This window comes from Sarcophilus harrisii, chromosome 1, assembly GCF_902635505.1.
Source record: "Sarcophilus harrisii chromosome 1, mSarHar1.11, whole genome shotgun sequence".
NCBI classification, from domain to species: Eukaryota; Metazoa; Chordata; class Mammalia; order Dasyuromorphia; family Dasyuridae; genus Sarcophilus; species Sarcophilus harrisii.
Window position 1 is genome coordinate 270419100 of NC_045426.1, and position 20087 is coordinate 270439186.

Genomic DNA, 20087 nt, shown 5'->3' on the forward strand with positions numbered 1-20087 from the left:
AAAGTTTATGAAATGCAGAGCTGTTTGAAATTTGCATTCATAAAATAGATGAATACACTTGACATTATTGTAGCATTTTCAATTCAATCTCCTTTGACAGACTTTTATTAAGCAGCTACTATGTGCAAGGCATTAAGCCACATCAACATATGAACATGTTTTATCTCCCTAGCAGAATAAAAGTATAGGGTACAGGGACTGACTCACTTTTGATTTTGTAGGCCCAGTGTCTAGCATAGTGACTGAATATTTAATATAAATTTGTTGAATGACCAGAGGCAGCTAGATGCCACAATGGACAGAGCCAGGCTAGGAGTCAGAAAGATGCCAGTTCAAATGTGGCCTCCAATAGTTGTTGTGAGGATCAAATAAGGTATCTGTAAAACACTTAGTGCAATGTCTGGGATAAAATAGATCCTTGATAAATGGTTGGGAGGTAGAAGAAGGAACTACAGTCAAGGGCAGAGATACTAAGAAAGGGCTTGTTGAGAGTGACATTTGATCTGAATATTGAAGGAAATAAAGAATTCTATGAGATTGAAGTAAGAAGGGAGTATATTTCAAGCATAGGGAACAGAAGCATGGAAATACTACTTTATATGTGAAGAACAGCAAACTACTATGTAGTTATTTATTTTCTGTGTTATATCCATATCACAGTAGAATAAGCTGCTTAAGAGAAGGGGTCATTTTTCATTTCATCTTTTTATCAACAAACATTTATTAAATGCCTACTGTGTCTCAAATACTATACTAAGCATCAGGGGTATAGAGAAAGGTAGTATCTCAGACCTCAAGAAATATACATTCTGATGGGGGAGATAAAATGAACATAAATTGGTATGTAAAAATATGTATAGAGTAGATAGAAGGTAGGGGAAAGCTTTAGTAGCTAGGAGGAATAAGAAGGCCTCTTACAGAAGAGAACTTCTTAAATTGTGGGTTACAACCCCATGTAAAGTTGCAAAACTGAATATGAGAGTTGCAAAAAAAAAAAATTTGGCCACCATAAAAGATTTCTAAATGCACCAACGAAAAAGTAATTCAAAGTCAAATACATAATGGATCAGAGCTGTTTCTGGCAGTGCTTGTCTGTATTGCATTGTGTGACTTCACTGCAATCTTGATTCTGAACACATAATATATGCATTTTGCACTGGAAATGCATAAATGCTGCCAGAAACACCTTGGCTCAGATTTGAGAGAGTCCCATAAAAATTTCTTGGGCAAAGAGGGGGCGTGATTGGGAAAAGTTTAACAAGTCCTATTATAGAAGATATCCCCAGGACATCATAGGTGCTGAAAAAATGTTTATTGGATTGGACTGGAATAAATGTTTGTTGCACTGAATCCCAGAAAACAATAGGACTTTCTTTATGAGACCCTTAGTTACTAGAAAGAACTCATTCTTGCTTGTCCAGATTATAGCAGATAATACAATAATTTAGTCTATGGGGATAATGATCTTGATTCATGATCAAATAGGAGATTTGAGCCAGATCCTAATTAGGAAAGTTATCCACTGTTTTTAATGATCCCAGATAGTTCACTTGCTACTTCAAGAAGTTCTGTCTTTCATACCAATATTCTCCTACTGATGCTATGTGACTTCAAATGGCAGGATGTTTTAATTTCAGAAGAACCATAATTAAAGGTTTTGCCCAGAAGGCAACAGAAAGATGTTTAATGGATATAAGCAGCAAATTATCAATGATAACTTGTGCATGTGGAGATGCAGTATCAAAGACATACACAAGCTAAAAAGGAGCTGGGTCAGTCAGCTTTTAAGGGTGAAGGATAATGGAGAACTTGAATGTAGCATTTTCATCCAATTAACAGAGAAAGGCTTCTAGTGCATTAGATAAACTTTAGAAAAATACATGGACAAAAATAACACAAGACAGGGTGAATAACTTGTAATATATCAATTGATCAATCAACAATCAATCAGCAAACATTTATTAAGCACTTACTACATGCCAGGCACTGTGTGAAGTGCTGTGGATACAAAGAAAGGCAAAAAAAAGGCATGATCCTTGCCCTTTAAAAGAGCTTACATTCTAATGGATGAACAGCATGTAAACAACTATGTACATACTAGATATATACAATGTGTAAAAAGGAGGTAATCTCAGAGGGAAGGCAGTAATAGTGAGAGCAAGATAGTATTGATGAAGGTGGGATTTAAGATGAGTCTTGGAGGAAGTTGGAGAAGTCAGGAAGCAGATGTGAGGAGGAAAACACCAGACCTGGGGGACAGCCAGTTAAAAGCATGATCAATGAGCAAGAAGGCCAGTGTTGATGGACCATACAGTCTGTAAAAAGGAATAGTATTAGAAGACTGGAAAGATATGAAGGGGGCAGGTCGTAAAGGGTTTTCAAAAGCAAATAGAAGATTTTATATTTGACCCTAGAGGTAACAGAGAATGAAGAAGGCAGAATGATTTGGACAGATTTGCACTTTAGGAAGATCATTTCAGCAACTGAGTGGAAGGCTTGAGTGGGGAGGGACTTGTGTCACAGAGATCAAGCACAAAACTAGTATAGTAGTTTGGGTGTAAGGGAATGAGGGCCTGAATTAAAGTGGCTATTGTGTAAGTATAGAGAAAAAGGAATACACAAGAAATGTTGTAAAGGTAGAAATGGTAAGATTTGGCAAGAGACTGAAATATACAGAGTGAGTTGAAGGGTCAAAAAGGAACATGAGATTGCAAGCCTGAGATCATGGATACTTTGAAGTGATGTGTAACTTCTATCTTTTGCTGTTTAACAACCTAAAAAATAACTTCTCCAATATGATGATTATTTTTGGATTATCCAGGACCACTGGGAAAGGACAAAATGGAAAAAAAAGGAGGAAAGAGATGACTTAGACGAGCTGTAAAATGCTTAATGGAAACTAATCATAAAGATTTACAACAAAAGAAGTGACCTTGAATTCTTTCATAATTTGAACTCTCTTTTTCTTTCTATAAATTCTTTTGACTCCCAATTTCCTTGATGGTTTGGTACAGATGGAAGATTTTATGTTCATAGTAAGCTCACTGAAGCAGGATCAACATAGGCCAATATAGCCAAAGGCTAAAACCACTGAAGACTGGAGCACCTAAAAAAAAAAAAAAAAAAAAAAAAAAGAGAGAGAGAGAGATAAATACAGGGAATAATCTGTTATGACTAACAGTGAAGTCCACCCAAGTCTTCATACAGTGACAGGGCCAAAACAATAGGAACAATAATAAAGTAGTTTTTTTTTTTGTTTTGTTTTGTTTTTTTAGCTTTTAAGCTCTTAATTGATGTGTGGTATTTATTACATAGTTTTTCTCTTTTTTCCTTCAATAGTATGAATATTGAAAACTATCTTTACATGTATTTGGAAAAATAAAATACTATTGAAAATAGCAAAATCTTTTTAGCTTTGGAAGTCCTCCCTGAAGGTGAGCCTAGCCATAATAAATAAATAATGAATAAATAATAAATAAAATAAATAATAAAATAATAAATAAAAAATTGTTATTAACATCTTCTGGTTTTCTACATTGTCTAAATTTTCCCATGTCTTTCTTTCTTTTCTTTCTCACAGAGTCATCCTATATAACAAAGAAGAACAGTGGGATTTTTGGGGGTGAGGTAAGAATGAGAAAAAAGAGAAAATGAGCAAAACCAATTACATTGAATAGGTCTGAAAATATATGCAAAGTTCCATACTTGTAGACTTTCCACCTTTGTAAAGGAGTGGAGGGAGATGTCTTCTTAACTCCTCTCTGGGGTCGACTTGTTCTTTGTAATTTTGACACATTGTTTTGTCATTGTTGTTTTTTCTTTCCATTTTCATTGTTGTGGTCATCGTTTATATAATTTTATTGACTATGCTTACTTTACTTTGCATCAGTTCATGTAAATCTTTCCAAAGTTCTCTCTATTGATCACATTCATAGGACAGTAATGCTCACTGTTTCAATTTTTCCTTGATGCTTCTTTTAGTCAGCACTACTACTACAAGTCATGGAGACGCCAATGGTGGGAAGGATGAGTTGTTGAATTTTATAATTTTAATTTGGTTTTGTTGCATTTAAAAATTTTGATACATGATTTTTAAAGTACAGTTTTCCCTCTTTTCTTGCTGTTTTATTTCCTCTCTTTAACTGAAGTTTGTGGTTTAGTTTTTGTTTTGAATCCTCTTTCTGTTTTTTCTTTTGTTTTTCTTTTCTTTTGATTGTATCTGGGCCTACAGCTTCTTTCTTGTAGCTGATCTCAAAATGATGGTGGTGTTTACTTGTTCACTTGTGTTCCTGAGTCTTTGTGACCCTGTGGACCATACCATCCATGAAGTCTGGATTCAGACAGACCAAGATTAAGTGACTTGCCTAGGGTCTTACAGCTAGTGTCTGAGGCTAGATTTGAACTCAGGTCTCAAAGTATCTTCCCTCTTTATTCTCAATTTGCTGCATTCTTGCATATAATTTACATAAGAAAGCATGCATTTAATGGTGCCCTTAGTGATTCTGCATATTATTTAGATGCATGTGGTGGAAATGGAATGGTATTACTGTCATTACTACTATGCTGCCTATTATGTTACTATTATTTGTTACTATATTTTATACTTGTTACCATACTTTATCTATTGTTACTTAATTTGCTTGTCTGCTTTGCTGTTATTTGTTACAAATTACTTGAGATTTACTACTGGATGTAGAAAGATTACCTGCTTTGTTTTATCATTGTTATATAATATTACACAGCTAATTCACATTCATTGTGCAATTAATCCAATTAATAATCATTATGAACCAATATTTTGAAAAATAAGAGCTACATGTGAAATTATTTTCTATGGAGCATTAAGTACTGATATTTGGAGTAGACCCAGTGTAGGAGGCTAAGTATATTACAAAAAAGATTCTCTTACAATATAGCTATGGGCTGGTTGGGTGAACTTGTGAGAAAAATGATGATTGATTATTCTGATACAGATACCCTTTCCCAATGGCCATATAACACCAAACTATAGTAATATCTAAAAGACCAAAAGATGTACACACACACACACATAAATATATACACACACATCTATGTATATATGCATATACATATATGTGTATATACATATAGTCTTATATGCTATATTTATACACATATATGTATATATATAAACACACACACACACACACACACATATATACATAGCTAGAGTATAAGCAAATAGCAAAATAGCTGAAATTTTGAACTTCTGCCAGACAGTATGATAGCAATTTATGTGAATCTTGCTTTACTGAATCAACATTCTTCCTTTCACTTGTCTCGTTGATTGGCAGTGAGAATAGATGGCTGATGAGGGACTGAGAGAAATCACACAGTTCAAGAAGTGAGTTAGAAATGCTAAGACTCAAGCTCTACACTCTGAAGGCATTTTCTGTTAAAACGATGGCAGAAATTGGAGCTGTGTAATAGATAGTCCAGTGTAGTATACTGGACTGTCTCTAATCCACACAAGGTAGTTGTGTGAAAGCAGTTTGTACACCTGACACATCTCAGTCTATGGTCATGAAATATTTACATGATCATTTGGACTTATGAGTCAGGAAAGGACCCTAGCACTAGTAAGAAAGAAATTTTAGTGGCCCAAGATAAGTTGTTGCTATCACCAAGAAGTGTGAGACTTTGCCTTCCATTCATCTTTGAAAAGTAGCAAACCTTTGGATTTTGTCATTAATGACTTCCTATCTCTGGAAGGAGATCATAAAAACATAAATACTATGTAGATGATGACTGAACATTTGGTAAGATAAGCACAAACATATCCAAGCAGGAACCAGAAAGCTTTCATTATTGTTAAAGTGTTGTGGAAAAAAATTATTTCTCAAGGCATATACTTTTTATCAAGATCCATTTAAATCAAGGCACTGCTCCTGAAAACACATCTGTCAAGGAGAAGTGAGTTTTGGATAGCATCATCTAAAACCGTCTACACTTTACTACCCTCAAGGGGACCTATAACCTGAGTTTCCAATTGTATACTGCTGATCAAGTAAGGAACACAGATTGGAAGATCTCTATGGAGTCAACATGTGACTTTCCAAGTAAACACGTAAAAGTCCACTAGGAATAATGACACAGGCTCAATAATGACACAGGCTCCATATCCTACCTACTGATGTTTGGGTGAGAGCCAAGCTTACCTACTGACATGTTTTGGAGACTACATGGTGAGACTACAGACATTCACATCCAGTATACTTCTTGGCTGATGCACACCAGCCTCACTGGATTCTTGGTAAAAGATACCTACCATCAGTTGCACAAAAGCTATCTGAACCATAGCAGGGGTCCTCAAACTTTTTAAATAGGGGACCAGTTCACTGTCCTTCAGACTGTTGGAGGGCAGGACTATAGTAAAAACAAACACTTTGTTTTGTGGGCCTTTAAATAAAGAAACTTCATAGCCCTGGGTGAGGGGGATAAACATCCTCAGCTGCCACATCTGACCCGTGGGCTGTAGTTTGAAGACCCCTGAATAATGGCTCAGAAATTGACACTTCAAGAGAATTTGTGTATAAACCACTCCAGTATCTCTGTCAAGAAGTCCCTAAAATGGGGTCATAAAGAGTCGGACACAATTGAAATGACTGAACAAAAATGACAGAAAAATCCTTAGCAACTTGAATAAGGGGAGAAGACTCATTTCCTATCTGAAACTTCAATTGTTGAGATGTTTAGGGTATAGAATACAATAATGCTGCCAATTAGTCTGGGCCCTCCACATATTCAGATTCAAGATGTTAAACTATAATTCTAGAACTACCAGGGACAGATAGGTTAACATGTCATAAGCTATCTAAGTCTTTTAAACTTGTTTATTTGACTAATTTAAAGGAGAAACTAGAGAAATGGTTACACACATAGCTAGATGACATTGCTAATGTCTACCAACTTAACATATCTTTAGTATACAATTGTATATAGTTATATACTTGCTATGTTATGCATATATATGCATGTACTATTGTAACATGTGCATGTACTATGTTCTGCACAAAATTTAAATCTATATCACTAAAATTGCCCCTCAGGTATATTTTTAATGTTCTGTGTATTTTGCAAATATTGTTGCTGTATATTTGTACAATATATACAATAACTGGAGATGATTAACTAGGAGAGTAAGTTAATATTCCTTCTTCCATTAAGAGCTGATTATGATTGCTGTGATGTTTAATTTTACCTGTCAAGTGTGCTACAACTGTAAGGTATTGCAAAATTTTGATCTTTGGGGAAAAAGTAGTGGGATGCCAGAAACTGGTATCCTATATTTAACTTTAGAGCCTGAGAAGATTTACCCATTACTCATTCCTAAGGAAGCAGGAGGAAAAAAGGTTTCATGAGAGAGGATGATGTCAGAAAAGGTATTGGGGATGAGCAGAGAGATGCATGTTAAATGTCACTGCTGCTGGCACTGCCTTCCACTACTACCATGACTGAACAGTTAGGAAAGAATGATGAGATACAAAAGTTAGTTGCTGAGTAGCTACAGTTTTGTTATCTCTATTGCCAAAGTGGGAAACCCTAGTAGTATTTGAGCTTTTCCTATCACTTTTACACTCTCAGTTGAACTATATTCCCAATGTTTGTTTCATAAGTCCATTTGATTTCTGGGTTTGTTTAGGATTTTTTTGACCATTTGTTTTTTAAAACATTAGTTTTTGTAAACTGCAATGCTTTTTTAGGATAGAGTAGCAAGAGCTAGTATGTGTTTCCTATGGGGTTAAACAAAACTGAGAAAGAAACAATTGTGTGATAAAGTACCTATAAGGAGAGATTAGATATAATTCTAGCTGGGAGACATTAGCTGACAAAAATACAGAGGATCAATACTTAGAGATAGTTCTAAATACTCTTTTATCACACTCCAACAGCAGAGAAAAATACCACATGAATCTAGGAATAACCTGAGCCTAAAATAGCACATGTGAAAAAGGGAAAGAGACATCTGGAGTCTTTATAAATTCTTCTGAGGCCTATTGCTTCAGGTATCTTTGGTTCTTTTGCACTCAATAAACTCCAGTGCCTTTTCTTAGCTCCAGGATGAAATATAAAGTGCTGTTTGGCATTCAAAACCTTTCAAAACCTAGTCCCCTACTGTCTTTCCAGTCTTCTTAGACTTTATTCTTCTCCATAGCCTTTACAATTCAGAAACACCTTCCTTTTACTTGTTCTTCTCTTCATTTCTTGATTTTAAGCCTTTTGACTAAATGTTCTCTATGCCTGGAATGTGCTCCCTTTTCATTTTGGTCTACTAGTTTCCCTATGTTCCTTCAAGATGTTTTTTGTCCCACTTTCTACAGGAAATCCTTCCCAAACCATTTCTTTTTCTATTTCCCATTTCTAGTGCCTTCTCTTTGAGATTGGATCCTGATTGATTCAAATTGAATATAGATAGCAATCATTTCTGCTTTGGCTAGAAATCCTGAAGATTTTCCCCTCCCAGATTTGTTTATTTAGATTTTTCTCTTTTTTTTGACAAGTGAAAGAAGAGATTCTTTGCCTCAACATACCTAAAACCGAATACTGTTGAAAATTTTAGTTCAAAAAGGCCAAGGTCTCTCATTGCATCCAGGGCCATCTCCAGTCATCCTGATCTATGTCTGACCACTGGATCCAGCTGGCTCTGGAGGGAAAAGGGAGGCAAGTGACCCTGCCCAGTCCTCCCTCACTTAAATCCAAATTATGTCATGGCATCACTTCCCTGATGTTGTTATTTGTTCTTTGTTCTCACAGTCCTCTTCAAAGACAAAGAACAAACAACAACACATTCCATCTACTCTATACAAATTTTGTACATATATAGTTGGTTGTTAGTTGGCTCCTTCCATTAGAATCTTCCTGAGAGCAAGAACTCTATTTTTTTCTTTCTATATATCCCCAGTATTTTGCATGGTTCTTGACATGTGGATATGTGCTAATAAAGATTTGTTGACTGACTTTTAGCCTGCAAGGTTTGATGAAACTCCTTCCCCAAAGTGGAGAAAAGAGGGCAGAGACTTAAGAGAAAAACATATCTGATACCTAATGAAGAAATTGGAAATGAGAATACCACTGATGTAAAAGGAGGGAGGAAGGTCCATCAAGGAGTAACTACTTCTAAGTACAAACACCTACTACCCTACTCAACTGACAGACTATATCCAGACCCAAATGATGCTTAATATTCAGGTAATCCAAACATTTTGCTATCTGACCTATTACAATACACAGTTATTCTCATGACTTCTTATGTTTTTATCACTTGCTCTGGGAATAGTAATCAAAAACTACTTCCATTGCTTCTGGAAAGAGCATGACAATCTTTGCCCCTTTGTTCCACTCATCATTCTTGAGACTCACCAGGCCAAAACTACCACTATTTCATATATACCGTCTCCCCTAATTGGAAGATAAGATCTTTGAGGATAGGGATTGTCATTTTTGTTTTTGTACCTTACCTCCCAGTACCTAGCACAGTGACTGGAACATAGTAGATGCTTAATAAATGCTTTTTCATTCATGGAGAACAGAGAAAAGAAAGGTAGTCTAAGTTCAAAGAACTGAAACTTCATCAACTTTCACCTAAAACAATACTGCCTTCCTCAACTTTGTAATCTTGCTGAAAGATCTGTTTAAAAAAAAAAAAAACAGAATAGTGGGATAGTGGAACAATAGAAAAGAAAGAAAGAGTAGTAGAAGAGTGAGCACCAACCAATCAGAGTTACCCTGGTAATTGGTAGAGCAATTTCTTTACTAGAAAAATAGACCCACAAGAATATTCCTTTTAGGAAATAAAAAAGGATGAAAAAATTCTTTTGTGGGGAAAAAAGCTCCTCTGTCCAAATTTACTCTAATAAAAGATGAATCTTGAAGACTTAATGTACATTCAGACAGATTCTTAGTTACTCAAAAACTGCTAATCCATTATGGGAATTATTTTGGCTAATTTGCTTCTCCTCCTCCTTGAATTTATTGTTCATAATTTTATTATTATTTGTTAAGTTTGAGAGTAAAAAAGTAGGTAAAACACACATCAGGTAATATTACATATTGGGTCTAACTTTGGTAAATTAAATGCATTGGGGTGAATAGATACAAGCTATAGTTGAAGGAAGTTGGAAAAGTGATTTTTATTCCTGTCAGTGTAAAGGTGTGACCGCACATAACCTGAACCTTTGATCCTATGACAGTTTTTAACTACTAACATTTTAACTAAACTCTGACCTCAAGTGAGCAGGACATTGATTTAGCAATCTCAAATGAAATCAATAAGCATTTATCAAATGTTTTTCTATGTGCCAGGCATTGTGCTAAGCTCTAAGGATACAAAAAAAAGACAAAAAAAAAAAAAAAAAGCCCTGATTCCGATTCTCAAAGAGCTCACAGTTTCACTGATTCATAGTCTATTTTGCTTCAAGAAGGAGAGGGATTCAATTCTGTTTGTCCTTAGATCAAAGCAGTAATTGCAAGTAACAATGGCAGATTTAGTCTGAAGGGTAGGAAAACTTTCCAGAAATCAGACCTATTCACAAAGGGAATGGGCTGTCTTGAGAGAAAAAGTGACCTTTTCCTGAAGGTTTTCTAAAGCTAGAGGTCCACTTATCAGAAATGTCAGTTTGATTATTTTTTTTCAACAAATTTCCATTTTAATTGGCAACAAATCATTACTAAGCCAGTCAATTCCTTCAAGTGCTTGGAAGGAGCTAAGAGATTAAAAACCAGTTGCAATAGATTTGGGTCATAGGTAGGCTTAGAGTCCTGTCTTGATAACAAGTAAAATCCAGTAATTGAGGGATGGAGAAGAAAAAACTAGGATGCCAAAGTCAAAGGGACAGACAAAAAGTTATAATGAGGTCTGACCTAGGAGAGGCAGTGTGGTGTAGTAAAAAGAACACTGAAATTGGAGTCATAAGGCTAGATCTAAATTTTACTTTGCTTAGTTACTTGAGATGAGTGAATTTTAGGTAGAAGTTAGACTAGATAGCTTCTGAAGTCCTTTTCTCTTGGCTGCATGACCGTGCTTTATCCATTTCAACATCTAGCTGCCCCTTTATTTTCCCTCCCCCTTTTTTTGAGGCAATTGAGGTTAATTGACTTGCCTAGGATCACACAGTTAGAAAGTAAGTGTCTGAGGCTGGAACTGAACTCAGATCCTCCTGATTCTGAAATCCTTTCCAAGTCAGACTCTGATCTCAGTTGTTATCTCTTTGGGTCTCATTTTCCTCATCTGTAAAATAAAAACATTACATAGATAATTGCTAATGCCCCTTCTTTTTCTAACTCCTGTGATCCTTAGTTAGAAGGCCTGGATCCAAAGTCATTCTCCAAGATTAACTAGCTATGATACATTAATTAAGTCATTTAAATCTCTGAGACTCTATTTCTTCATCAGTAAGATAGGTAAAATAATACTTGTTCTAGATTTCTCAATGTTGCTATGACAAAAACTGTCACAAAATTTCAGAATTAAAAGGGACCCCAGAGTCTATCAAGTCCAATAATAAGTGAATGAATGATTAAAATTTTAAAAATCTATCCCTGAAATCTCAAAATATCTTACAAAATATAAGATCCTAGTCCATTACCAGTTGTTTTAACTTTTTGTCTTGCTGCTGGACTTCAGTGACTCTGGAAGAAAGAGTGAGATTGATGACTTTTCATAGCTCCACCTCACTTAAATTCAATTATCCTCTTGATATCTTCAAGAAAGAAGAACAATGAGCTGACCAAAAATCTACTCTTTAATACTTCTAACAAGTGATTATCGTTTCTACTTGAAAACTTCCAAAAAGAGGAAGGAAGAAATGAAGGAAAGGAGGAAGAAAGAAAAAAGAAAAAAAAAGAAAGGGAGAAAAGGGAGGGAGGGAAGGAGGGAGGGAGAAAGGAAGGGAGGGAGGGAGGGAAGGAGGTAAGAAGGAAAGAAGGAAAAAGAGAAAGAAGAGAAAGGAAGGAAGGCAAGGAAAGAGGAAGGAAGGAAGAAGGAAAGAAAGGGAAAGAAGGAAAGAAAGAAAAGAAAGAGAAAGAAGGAAAGAGGGAGATAGGAAGGAAGGAATGAAGGAAGGAAGAAAAGAAAGAAAAAAGGAAAAAAGGAAGAAGGGAGAAAGGGAGACAGGAAGAAAGGAAAGAAAGAAAGAAGGAAAAAGAAAGAAAGAAAGAAGAGAAGGGAAGGAAAGGAAGGAAGAAAGAAGAGAAGGAAGGGAGGGAGGCAGAAATAGAGGGAAGGAGGGAAAAAGTAAGAAACAAAATAGACCAAATTTGTGTCTTTGCAACTTTCATCCTTCGCTTTTAGTTCTGTCCTTTCATGCTGTTAGGCCCTGGTTGGCAGGCCATACACTGCCCCCCTGCCCTTTTTCATTTATGCAATTAGACTTGGAAAATTTGAGTTTAAAAAGAAAACTTTAAACCTTGAGGCTTTGACTCCCCTTCATATACCATTGCAACACAATGAAGGGTAGAAAAGAAAAACAGTCTTCAGGTGCTTGCCTCTCTGACTTCATCCCTATCCAAAAACTACCTGGGAATAGAATTATTGTTAAGGACAATCTCATGTCCTGCAGTTATGCCCTTGCTATAGCCCCTATTTCTCCAAGAATGGTCCTACTCCCCTGTCTGACAGGGCCTGAGCCACAATCTCCAAGCTGTAAATACCAAGTTAACTCCTCTCTCCCTGCCTTTGAAGTAAAGATAACAACAGCTGCAAGACTAATTGCATTCTCCCTTCTGTATTTTGCTCACTAAAAAACCTTATATATAAATGGTGTACCTCAGTAGCTCTGGACCGAATGCTTTGGGAGTATTTTCCCATTTCGGTCAGCTAGTTCAAACTCTCCACATTAAAGATCAAAACCAATCTCTTCTCGCCTCAGTTTCTCTGGCATTGCAATGCCAAGCAGAAGGCTAATTCCTCTTCCACATGAGAGGTATCACGTTCCTCCCAATTCTTTTTACCAGTATGAACAACCCCAGTTGCTTCAAAGGATCTTTGTGGGCAAAACTGAAGTGAAGTTGGGGTGATCAGAACTTTGACCCGGAGTGCTAAAATGTAGGGAGCCCTGATAGCCCAGGATAGCAGCATAGGAACAACTGAGGAAGCAACTAATTAGCAAAAATGACTAAAATAGGAAGCTACCATTAGGTGGCAGCATGTCCCGCTAGAGCTGCTCCGATATAATGAATTCTTCCTAGGGGCAGAGTTATCCCGAATCTTAACTGAATTTGTCTTTTAAAAAATTTGAGGGTAGGGCATGAGTTTGGAGAAGGTTTGTTCCAGGGCATGGAAAATGTCAGTTTGTATGATATGCTCTGTAGTTCCCTGTTCTTGGTCTTCTTGGTCAATATAGTTCCTAAAACATAGTCCTAAAACTAGACATAACATTCCATTTTTTTTTTAATCAGAGGAGAGTATAACATAATTTCCTTGTTTGGCAAAACTGCTCTGATGCAGAATTTGTGGGGTTTTGCTTTGTTTTTGCTTAACTCTTTTTGAGCTCATGAAGTACTAAAATCTCACAATCCTTTTTTTCCCACATGAATTACTGACTAGCCATACTTTGCACACCATAGAATTTGTAATAAATTTTTTTAATGCTAATGAAATTTCAGTTTTTTTAATCCATTTCATCATTCTAGTTTATTGACCTTTTTGTATCCTTATTGTCATCAAACTCTCCTCTCAGCTTCATGATAACTGCAAATTGGGTAAAAGTAACATCTCTCTTTTTGTCTGTCATGGATAAAAACACTGGAAAACACAGGGTGAGTTCAGATCCCTAGGACCTTCCAAGTTCGCTCCAAATTGAGATTGGCTTGTCAAGCCACTGGTTTGGATCATCCAACAGTTCTGAATCCGTGTGTGTGTGTGTGTGTGTGATTGTGTGTCCATCCTGTCCACAAGGAAAACATGTGAGACTTAAATGCCTTGTAATTTATAAAGCTCTAAAAACTTGGAAGAATTGCTATTGTTATTGTTGTCAAAGCTACTAAAATACAGTTAGGCAACAGAGGAACCAGGACAGAAATCAAAAGTCAGGAAATCAGGGAATTATTCAGGGGTGCACATAACTCTAAACATATTAAAGAAGAAGACAGGTTGCTGAGCAACCATGGAGCTCTCTCTCTGGCTTCCTCTTAACAGCAAGTTGGGGCATGTTAAGCTATTCCCTATGAACCTTTTCTCCCTTAAAGGAAACAAGGACCCAAAAGCTATTTCCAAAGTTTTCCTCTTATAAATCAAATTCAATTAGGATAAAAATTCTATAACAAAAACCTTATAATCCAATCAATGGTCCATTTGGCTGAAACAGTAGTCCAATCAAATTCCAGTACAGCCAATGAAGGGGATGATTCCTATCTATTTAATCTTTGGAGATTTGTCCTATGTAGACAACAAATCTCAGTAAATTATTAACTTTCTGTAGCTAAGCAGGAAGAAAAGGGCATAACATGATAATCGTGGCTCAAATATATATTGATAGATTTATATAGACATAGATACATTGAGGTATAGTTATACAGATATATATTTGTCTCATATCTGCCTTTTTATTTTGAAACACATACAGTGTGCCAAACCATTCTTTCCTCATAGAAATACAGAGTCTTAAAAGATAAAATCTGAGTTCTGATATGTTCTCTTAGATTTCTGCAAAGAAATATACATGCCAACCTCTACTCCTACTACCTTCATCATTTCCCCCAACATCTCATCACTTGCTTCTTTGGCAAAGTCTAAATTCCACCTAATCTATCATAAGAACTTATTAGGCACCTACAATATCCAGACACTGTATTGTATTTTGAAAATACAAATAGTAACATAAAATAATATCTATTCTCTATAAACAAGAAGAAGTGAACTTAGATGTTGTATGAATCCCAATTTTTGTCAGTTTTTAAGAATCCAGAAAAGTACATATGCTAACCCACCTTCATAGACACACTGTGCTCCACTCAGTTTGCCTTTAAGAAGCTATCAAGTCCATTGAAAAACAGAGAATTTACTACACTCTAATAATTTCTCTGGAGTTTTTGACTCATTCTTGTCTCCTCACATTCTTCCTACTCCATCTTCCTCTATTTAATCTGTTGTGCTCACTCTGTAAATTGTATCCACAGGTCATATTTCATTTACTTTCTGTGTGGAAGCCTGACTTTTGGCTACCTTACAATTTTGCTTTATTAAATATTGTTTTAAATAAATAGGTCATTGGCTAGAGTTTACAAATATCTCTGTTCACATAATTATTTCTGTTGTAATATTTATCCTTTGATCAGCACTTTAAATGAATGTTCATTTTAGATGATATACACTTTCTATTGGAACTTCTTCCCAAAGGAAGTAAAGATGGGGATTCTTTTTGTGATATTTTTCTTTAAACTTTCTCAGGTCTACTTTGACTAATCTGTTGGAGAACACTTAAATGCACTCAACAATGAAATAGCCCCTAACTGAAAATGCCATTAAGTACACATAATGGCAGCATTTCTATTATTTATGAGCTAAGTAAGTGATTTGTACTTGGATGTCCTAGGGGAGACTTTCCACATCTCAAGGAGTCCAGAATTTTATTTGTATTAAATGATACATCTCTTAAGTATCACTTGCATTTGTCCACATATACAGGATGATAACATCTATTTTCATAAATTTCCAAAATAAAATTTGATTTGAGTAAATACTTAAGTTGCTGGTGAAGAGGAATAAGAAGAAATAACTCTAAGTAGCTTTGATTCTATTTTATCTTCTGGATAGGTATCTAATATCTGTCCTATCTTTCCCTTCTCAATTTACCTCTTTTTTTCTTTTTCCTTTTTTCTAAAGTCCTAAACAAGAAGATGATATTTGGGGGAAGGGAAGTATATATAAAATTGGGGAAGAGATTCATGGAATTCCTTTTTTTCTTCCCTTCTCCGCCTTTTTTTTTTTAAAGAATATATACTCAAATATATATATATATATATATATATATATATATATATCAACAATCAAATCAAGTCAACATGCATATGGCTCTAAACCTATGTAGTCTAGAAACATCAACTTAAACCATTATTTTATGTGGGACAGGGAAGAAAAGGGGGAATTGCCATGATTCTCTTCCCTAATCTTGACCATGTTCATTTGAAATCAATTAGCAAATTTATGAAGCATTTGTTATGTATCAGACACTGTGCTAAGTGTTGGAGATACAAAGAAAGATAGAAATAGTTCCTGCTCTCAAGGAATTCAAATTCTAATGAGAGAGACAACATGCAAATAATTATATACAAACAAGATAGATTGAAAGATGATCGACATAAACACACACATATATACATATATATTAAATTAGAGATAATTTAAGAGGGAAGGCAAAGGTGTTCCTGGTGCCTGGGAAAGGCTTCTTACAGAAAATAAGATTTTAGCTGAGATCTGAAGGAAGTCAGGGAAGCCAGGAGGCAAAAAAAAAAAAAAAAAAAAAAAAAAATGAGGAATAGACTTCTAAACATGGGAGACACCTAGTAAAAACGTATGGCCTCAGGACATATGGATATATAATACCAGATCTGTGACTTCTTTGTTATGGACATCTTCTAGTAAGAAAAGATCTCCTAATACAGACTGGCAACTGTTCTGCACTTTATAATTTTAAAGAATGATTCAAAGAACTGATTTGACCATATTCGCACAGCTTGCAAACATAAGAAGTGAGATGAATCTATGTATTCTTGACTCCAGAGCCAGTTCTCTATCCACTATATTATGCTGTTTCTGATATCTATACTATATCATTTACTTTTTTATTATCAATGACCCATGAACTACATTCCATGGATTGAATATACCTTTAAAAAAGGGGAAAAAATACCAAGTGAGGTGAATTGTAGATGTAGAAACCAGATGGATGTAATATCCAAGGTCAATTTTAGATGGATGTGTGACCTAAAAAAATTATATAATGTCTTTCCTCTCTTATTCCATACCACTACTCCCTATCAACATTTTCATTCCAGGTGAAATTTGATTAAAATGAAAGGGTAGTCTTGAAGGAGAAAAGTAATCATGGGCCTTAATGAATATGGGGGAAGGACAGGATGCAATTCCACTTGCTCTGAAACCTCAATTGATGGCACCCTATATTTTTTTTTCTTTCTTGTGTACATTCATGAAAAATATCTATCTTATTACCAGCTAGTCGAAGCTACTTCCCCGTTCTAACATCATTAGCTAGTTGATCGTCACTACAGATAAATGGGACCTGAGTCCCCAAAACTTGGTACCTGAGTATTCACCCTAATTTGTTATATTTAAGGAATAACTTGAGCAGGAGAAAAGAAGGGAGAACTGTTTGAAATTTTCTGGGCACATCACTCTCTGGTGTAGTGTATTGCATACGTGTGTGTTGTAGGGAGGAAAAAAGAGGGATAGAAATGTGACTTTGCTCACAGTCAGAGGAAGGGGAATGTGTAATGCTGGTGGTACCCATGTTCAGGGATGCTTCTTGCTGGGAGCTGGTCTTGGCGCCATCTAGTGCCAATTGGAGACTCTGCAGCTGCAGCATGTTAAGGTGTCTCCTCTGGGGCTCTGTCACCCAAGCAGCATTCTCAGGACCCATACTGGAGATCTGCTCTGGAGACAGCTCCTGCAGGTTGGTAAAGAAGAAAAACACCTCTGAAAATGTCACCCCAAAGATTAAAAAAAAACTAAAGGTCTTCACATGTGCAAAAATGTTTGTGGCAGCCCTGTTTGTAGTGGCCAGAAACTGGAAACTGAATGGATGCCCATCAACTGGAGAATGGCTGAATAAATTGTGGTATATGAATGTTATGGAATATTATTGTTCTGTAAGAAATGACCAGCAGGATGATTTCAGAAAGGCCTGGAGAGACTTACACGAACTGATGCTGAATGAGATGAGCAGAACCAGGAGATCATTATACATGGTAACAAGATTATACAACGATTGCGGCTCTCTTCAACATTGAGATGAATCAAACCAGTTCCAATTGCTCAGTGATGAAGAGAGCCATCTCCACCCAGAGAGAGAACCATGGGAACAGTGTGGACCACAAGATAGCATTCTCACTCTTTTTGTTGTTTACTTGCATTTTGTTTTCTTTCCCAGTTTTTTCCCCTCTTTCTTGATCCAATTTTTCTTGTGCAGCAAGATAACTGTATAAATATGTATACATATATTGGATTTAACATATATTTTAACATATTTAACATGTACTGAACTACCTGCCATTTAGGGAAGGGGATGGGGAAAAGGAGAGGATAATTTGGAACAGGTTTTGCAAGGATCAATGTTGGAAAATTACCCATGCATGTGTTTTGTAAATAAAAAGCTTTAATTAAAAAAAAATTGTTTTCTATCAGTTGTTGTGTAGACCCTTTCAAATAACTTCCTTTCAACTTCCCCCTACTTTCTTTGCTCTACTGCATACTCAGTTTAGGGTCTAAGGTGTGTTATTCTATATTGGGGTTCTCTATCAGGAATCCACGAACTTTTTTTTCTTTATTAAAGCTTTATTTTTCAAAACATATACGTGGACAAGAGAACTGTTCGGTTCTGCACACATATATTGTATCCAAGATCTACTGTAACCTATTTAACATGTATAGGACTGCTTGCCATCTGGGGGAGGGGGTGGAGGGAGGGAGGGGGAAAATCGGAACAGAAGTGAGTGCAAGGGATAATGTTGTAAAAAATTACCCTGGCATGGGTTCTGTCAATAAAAAGTTATTTTAAAAAAATTGTTAATGTAGTCACAAACTATGAAACTATTAAATATTTAATTGGATATATTTTGCTTTGAAAAAAAAAACATATGCGTGGATAATTCTTCAACATTAGCCCTTGCAAAACTATGTGTTCCAATTTCCCACACCTTCCCTCACACCCTCCCCTAGATGGCATGTGGTCCAATATGTTTTTGTTTTTTGTCTTTGCTCTTTGTTTGTTTTTGCTGAGGCAATTAGGGTTAAGTGACTTGCTCAGCGTCACACAGTTAGGAAGTATTAACTGTCTGAGACCAGATTTGAACTTAGGTCCTCCTACTTCAGGGCTGGTGCTCTATCCACTGTACCACCTAGCTGCCCCAGTCTAATATATGTTAAATCCAATATATGCATACATATTTATACAACTATCTCTCCACACAAGTAAAATGAAATCAAACCAGAAAAAATAGGAAGCAAAATAAAATGCAAGCACACAACAACAAAAAGAATGAAAATACTATGTTGTGAACCACACTCAGTTCCCATAGTCTTTCTCTGGATGTAGATGGAGGAATCCATGAACTTAAAAAAAATTAATAATTGTATTCAATATAACTTGTTTCCTTAGTAAGTCAATGTATTTTATTTTATTCACTTAATTACATTATTCTGAGAAGGAATTTATTAGCTCCAGGTCACAAAAAAGATTAAGAACTCCTATTCTACATAATCTGGGCAGCTTTTGATCAAGGAGTTAAACTCAAGAAATATTTATTAGAGGAGAAAAATTTAGAACACAAGATTTTGTAAGGGTGAATGTTGGAAATTATCCATATATATTTTGAAATAAAAAGCTTTAATTAAAAAAAGAATACATCAATAACTAATGACTCAGTGCTATTTTCTTACTTGTATAACTTTTTAAAGAGATTGGTCTATGTACATATCAAGAGTATCTTTGATGAAATATAAGAAAGAAATAAGAAAAAAGAGAGGCCTTTCTTCATAGCAAATTGCTATATGGTTCCACATGGTTTATGGTTCCACAAATGATGACAATAGAAGTGGAATATAACATCCTACTGTTTGTTGCCAAGCTTTGACTTGGCATAACAAAATGTAATCTTAAAAGCTGTAGTCCAACAAAGTGCCTCCCATGCAAATATTGCCAGATGCACTGATAATGATAACATTGCTCAATAATCTTCTGATTATCATATCAAACAGGACATAAAATAGGGAGCTCACCACAAATATTAAGGAGAATGTCCTTTATATTTGAGTGGAGGAAGGATTTACTACAAATGATAACATTCTCCAGATGCTAGGTTGATTTTTTTTTCAGACATTGAGCTACTTGCAT

The 20087-nt window shown here is 35.6% G+C and overlaps 1 protein-coding gene across 2 annotated transcripts in view; it reads right to left on the reverse strand.

Moving 5' to 3' along the window:
- Positions 1–1901: 1901 nt before the first annotated feature.
- Positions 1902–20087, reverse strand: part of OTOA (otoancorin) — a 90673-nt gene continuing 72487 nt past the window's right edge. The window contains exons 29-30 of one of the 2 annotated variants that reach the window (XM_031941922.1): positions 17483–17642; positions 1902–3106 (exon numbers count right to left, since the gene is read on the reverse strand). In XM_031941922.1, the coding sequence (XP_031797782.1) occupies positions 3042–3106; positions 17483–17642 (225 nt within the window). In that variant the 3' untranslated portion in view covers positions 1902–3041. Of the gene's footprint in view, positions 3107–17446; positions 17643–20087 lie in introns of both variants that reach the window. The other variant, XM_031941919.1, reaches the window with a different exon arrangement.